The 5576-nt window shown below is 42.0% G+C and overlaps 1 protein-coding gene across 1 annotated transcript; it reads left to right on the top strand.

Moving 5' to 3' along the window:
* Positions 1–115: 115 nt before the first annotated feature.
* On the top strand, positions 116–3950 carry BNIP1 (BCL2/adenovirus E1B 19kDa interacting protein 1). Its single transcript, XM_008945460.1, has 4 exons — positions 116–201; positions 637–738; positions 1463–1581; positions 3647–3950. The coding sequence occupies exons 1-4, from the start codon at positions 122–124 to the stop codon at positions 3841–3843; spliced, it is 498 nt and encodes a 165-aa protein (XP_008943708.1). The 5' UTR covers positions 116–121; the 3' UTR covers positions 3844–3950.
* The last annotated feature ends 1626 nt before the right edge of the window (positions 3951–5576 follow it).

The following is a 5576-nucleotide window of genomic DNA, read 5'->3' as shown; positions in this document are numbered from 1 at the left end:
TCATCGCATCGACCGCGGTTAATTTGCACCCGGGCCGGGGCCGCGGTGTCCGCGTCGCAGGTGGCAGCGGTTGTTGATCAGATTGTTGTGTTCCTGCTTTCTGCCGAAGGAGCTCGAGCAGATGGCGAAGGAGCAGGATAAAGAGTCGGAGAAACAAGCCTTGCTGCAGGAGGTGGAAAACCATAAGAGACAAATGCTGAGGTGGGTCGGGCAGCTGGTGCTGTTTAGAGGTCCTCTGACCGGATTTAATCTCTATACAGCGTCTTTCAGATGCCGTTTGGCAAATACGGTCACTGAGACGAGGCTGTTTTGCCCGATACCAGGAGAGGATCAGGGATGAAAGGGCAGGACTCTCTTCTTTCTCCTGACCTGACTCCCTGACCATTATCTGTCCCGTTGAGCGTGTAAGTAGGTGGCTTGAAAGTCTGTCATTTGACAGCTGGCACAGTTTTCTTCTTCCCTTGATCCATAAATGATACACTTAGAAGAAAAGACAGGATAATATTTATGTGGTGTAACAGAGAAAGTCCACATGTGCATCTGGGGTGTTCATTTATGGTGGTGATAGCTTTATGAAAATTTTTTGCTTGTGAGGTGTTACCGTCGTGTTACCACATTGTCCTCTTGTGATTTCAGCAATCAGGCAGCTTGGAGAAAGGCAAATCTAGCTTGCAAAATTGCTATTGACAACTCTGAGAAAGACCAGCTGCTGCAAGGAAGAGACTCCTTACGACAAAGGTACTGGATTGTCCCGCTGTACAACCTGGGATTTAAATGGTGTATGCTGTATTCATTAGTTTTAACTGGAGGTGACACAGTGTTTTCAAGTTACTTAATTGTATCTAGAACATAGCTTTTATGAATGCGTTTATCTTTTGTGGAGATTTAAAACGTTAAGGACTGTGACAGTTCTAGGTTTTCTTGGCGTTGGAATGTCTAAGTTGAAAAGGGGATAAGTTACAGCCTTCCTAGTTTTCCTGACCATCTTTTATGTTACATTGAATCAGAGCTACAAGCAAGTAATAGGCTGTTCTGCAAATTGTTTTCCTGTGCAAAACTGGATGTAAGGTTACCTAATTTCTGTATTGAAAAGTTGGCATATTTAGTATCATGAAACTACAGATGGGATGCCCAGGATAATATAGTGGAAGTTTGTATCAGTGCCTCCCTACCAGCTCATGACATTGTGCAGTCGTGAATGAATAAGTAGTGAAATATGAGCCTTTGTGAGATTCTGTTTTGGCTCATGGCTTTAATATTTTGTGGTTTTTTTTTTTTTATTATTGTTTAGTGGCGATAATCTGAATTTCTTACGCAGTAGAAACTAGTTGTGTCTTTTTTACATTGGCAGAGATGTTTGGTGTAAAGCTCTGTTTTAAGCTCCCTGGCCGCAGCATTTTCCCCAAAGTACCCAAGGCAAATTTTATTTCTTCCTGCTTTACTTTTTCCCTTTCTTTTTCAGGAAAACTACAAAGGAGAGTCTGGCAGAGAGTGCAAGTAACATCACGGAGAGTCTGATGGGAATCAGCAGGATGATGTCCCAGCAAGTCCGGCAGAGTGAGGAGACCGTGCAGACCCTAGGTACAGATGTTACTGGGTGTTTGGGTATGGATTGGATGGTTGAAGCACCTTTCACCAGTTGTGTTAGGATGGGGAGAGGTGAACTGATGCGGTGTAGAGCATAGCGGAAACCTGCTATGCTGTGGGAGAGCGTACTACAATGGTGGTTAAAGGACTGTTCAGCAGAACTCCTCTAACAACTGGACATAAAGAGAAGACAATAACTTGCATCATGTGGAGCTGTTTGGTGGAATCTCTGTTTTATGAGAAGGAAAAGAGGGCAGAATGATGAGTTGGGGTTTTTATTTTTAGTTTCACATAAAAGCAGTGTGAGTTCACACGGTGCTCCGAACAGGTTTGGTGTTACTCTGTGCTACTGCCCTGGCCTGTGTTTGGTGGTAGCAGAGGAAATAAGGAACATGTAGGTCTGAGTCCATACACAGAAGGAACAGTATAGTTGGAAGACTGTTTTCACCCAGTCTCCAGCTGGAATGACTAAGAGACAAGGAGATCAAGTGACTTGAACCCAAGGTCACTTGCTCTGTCAGCAGGGCATCAGGGACTGTGAAACCAAGATTTCACCCAGTTCTTTGGCTTGGACTCCTAAGACAATAAATCAAGTGACCTGTCAGAACTGGTGATTCATGAAGCATTTAGAATTTGGATATGTGCTTCCTGGGCCTCTTACTAGCCGTGCTTTTGCACAGAAGAGAGAACAGTTTAAAGACAAGGATAAATAACAGAAGTTTGGCCCTCATTGTTTTCTGCCCCTGTCTGAGGATGGCAGCTGGGCACAGTTTGTCCATACAGAAGTAGCATGTTTCTTCTCCCATTAAAAAGACAGTTTGGCAGACACTTTTTCATCCTGCTTCTGACTGAACAGCACTTGGAGTTCATCAAGGGAAAATATACCAAAGGTCAGTTACAAAACCCAGCTGCAAATTCTAAATCAGTAGTTAAAATTTCCTTTTTTCTGAGCAAGTCCTTTTCTAGTATGCAGTGAATATACAGGGCTGTGAAGCAGGGAAGTTCTCCTTTGTCATTAACAGTGGGAAACAAGTTTCCTATTTTCACTTGGATAAAAATGCCTCTTTAAGATGGGACGTAATAGGTTGCAAAATATTATAGATGTATTTCTGCTATGCTTGTTCTTGTGAACCAGACAGCATATTTGGAGTTCATCCTTTCTTTAATCAATCAGTTCAGTATAGGGTGATATACTGGCATTCACTGCCATTCAGGGCATGCTCTCTGTGGTAAAAGAAAAGGGGATTCTTGGACTTTTGCTTTCATTTAGTAATTTGAAAGGAGGAAGGCTGAGGAGTTCTGGGCCTGTTTCCTTGTTTGTTTGTTTTCTCACATGGAAAGAGAAGTTGAAAGGGACTGATGTTCCATCTTGCTCTTCTGGCATGTTCTCAAATTCTGTCTTTAGTTGAGGCGAATGAACACACTTCCTCTAGTTGATTTTCCCTTTTTTATTAGGAAAAAAAATGTTTCTCAAAAAACAACTATTAAAAACTGATATTTTTTGAGCTGAATAATTAAGGAATTCTTACTGCTGCGTGCTGCTTTTTCACTTTCTGCAGGACCATCTGAGTCATGCTGAGTTACTGCTCTGGCTTGGGGGAACCGTTTCAGCTGTGCAACTAATATGTTCAAATATTGAGCTGTCCTGCTGCAGCTAGGACAGATGCTGGTAGTGACTTCTCTCTTAAATTGGTGCTTCTAGCGCAATTCTTAGTTCAGTGGGCGTCCAGCAAGCTCTCAGGTACCACTGACTTTGCTCATAAAAAATGTGAACTAGAGTTGATGCAGTAACTTAAAATAAAATTTCGGGAGCGGGACATAGGGCCTTTAAGCCATCCAGTACTCTCCTTTTGCTTTGTGTTTTTCCTTAGCACGTTAGAACTATCCAGTTGGGAAAGCTTCTGCAAGAACAGTCTGCATTTGTCTTAGCCCTAAGTCAGTCTGACCCAGAAGGATCTCACAGGCATTATCTGTGTTGCCAAGTGTTGCATGCTTCTATCCTTCGTCATGTATTTTTGAAGCACAACTGGCTAATTATTATTTTTCCCCTTTATTTCAGCCAATTCTTCACGAACCATCCTGGAAGCAAATGAAGAATTTAAATCCATGTCTGGGACAATTCAGCTGGGGCGAAAGCTCATAACAAAGTACAATCGCAGGGAACTGACGGACAAGCTGCTCATCTTCCTCGCCCTTGCCTTGTTCCTGGCCACAGTGCTCTATATTCTGAAAAAAAGACTCTTTCCATTTTTGTAAAATTCCAAAGCTAAACTGAACTATTACAAAAGATCAGAAAGAGATGGCGTAATAACGGTTGGGCTTTTAGATAAGATCATAAAGGGATATTGCAATAGCTGAAAGCGTGTCCCCATGGAGTGTACAACCTGCCTAAGAGCTTAAATGAGCATGAAATGGGAAGACACAGGTAGATCAGGGTGTGGAGAGAAGAAACATCAACTTGTCTGTAGGCTTGAGGAACCAGACAAACGCCCGAGGAACTAGGCACTCAAAGGTGCCAGTCTTAACTTTCAACCTCTATTCGTTTTGTTTAGAAATTAATGTTTGCCCTTGGCTTGAACTGGAAGCTGCTTTGACATCTGTGTGTAAGGTGCTGAGTTAAGAGGAAGGATGGAAGAGAGAAACTCACATTCCGTTAATAAACTATTTATTGTATCCATGTAAACTGAGTTCTGTTTAAAAACAAAGTCTAGCGGATTGAAAGAGCCTGAACAACTTTCAGTGTAAAAATTCTGCTTCATACTTAGCAGTGGTTGCTTATGGATTGTTTTTTTCTGGGAGCATAGCACACGTGCAGTCAGACTCTGTTCCTCTGGCCTTAGGAGGGCTCTGACCAAAGCAAAGATGGGAACCCCATTTGTTACTGTCAATTCACTCAATGTATTTGAAAATTTCTTTGCCAGTCTGTTGAAATCAAAGAACCTTTTTGCTCCTTTTCTTTATAGAATTCCACTTAATACTTCATATTTGCAAAATACTGCCAAGTTGTACGTTTCAAAGTTTTTCCTGCTCATATAGTTGATCTTTTCTCAGTAAAATCTTTTACAATGATTACCTTCCCTATCTTTTGTGCTTTGGTAATGGCAGTTGATTTCCTTTAATAACACAGAGACCAGGCTGCCACACTCCACCTAGTAACAAAATAACAAAAACTGCACTACAATATTCTTAAAACTAATTTTGCCTTTCCCTCTGGAAATTGTTTCATTGCTTCTTCAGAGCTGACTGATAACGTTGACATTCTGCTTAGGAAGTTCTCAGAAAGGTTAAATATTGCCTTAATTTAGTTGTTTGAAGTAAACTTTAAAAAGGCTGCATATAGCCTAAGAAATACAATGTCAAGGAAACTGCAATATGTAAGTTCATGTGAAATTTGAGGCTAGGTTGCCCTTGTCGTTAGTTCCCAATAGTACATTTAGACAGAGGAGGTGACCAGTCGATCATCTGGTCATTGTCATATTCATTTACTAGATCTTATCAATAGCCACAGCTTACCCTTCTGCTGGCAGCTGCTACAAGCTTGGTTAAATACAGAGGGGCAGTAGGTTGTAGGAACCCAAAGCAGAGTACGGGACGGTTGCAGTGGTGATTGTGTGGCTATGTGCATAGGCAAGAAAAGCTGGAATTTGTAATTTAGTTCAAGATTCTGCCTGAATATTAGCTACCTGAGCCTTTCTTTTGGGCTAGTAACAAGGGGTTTGGAAACCTCTGCACTAGGACGGGGACGTCCCGCAGAGGGCACTACTGCACGGGAGTGGGGAGGGCTTCCCTTCCCTGGAAAGCCTGTAACAGCAGACTAGACAGAGTCAACGGGGTTTTTTTCTGTATCGTTTATTCACGGTATGTCAGTCCAGCCTTCCCAGTTGCCTTTCCTGAGATACAGAATTACACAGAGATTGAAATAAATCAAGAATGTGCATGTTCTGATTTTGAGTAAGAGCAATTACTCAGCTCGAAAAAGATAATGTGGC

This window comes from Merops nubicus, unplaced genomic scaffold, assembly GCF_000691845.1.
Source record: "Merops nubicus isolate BGI_N331 unplaced genomic scaffold, ASM69184v1 scaffold53228, whole genome shotgun sequence".
NCBI lineage: Eukaryota > Metazoa > Chordata > Aves > Coraciiformes > Meropidae > Merops > Merops nubicus.
This window is presented reverse-complemented; position numbering and strand designations above follow the sequence as displayed.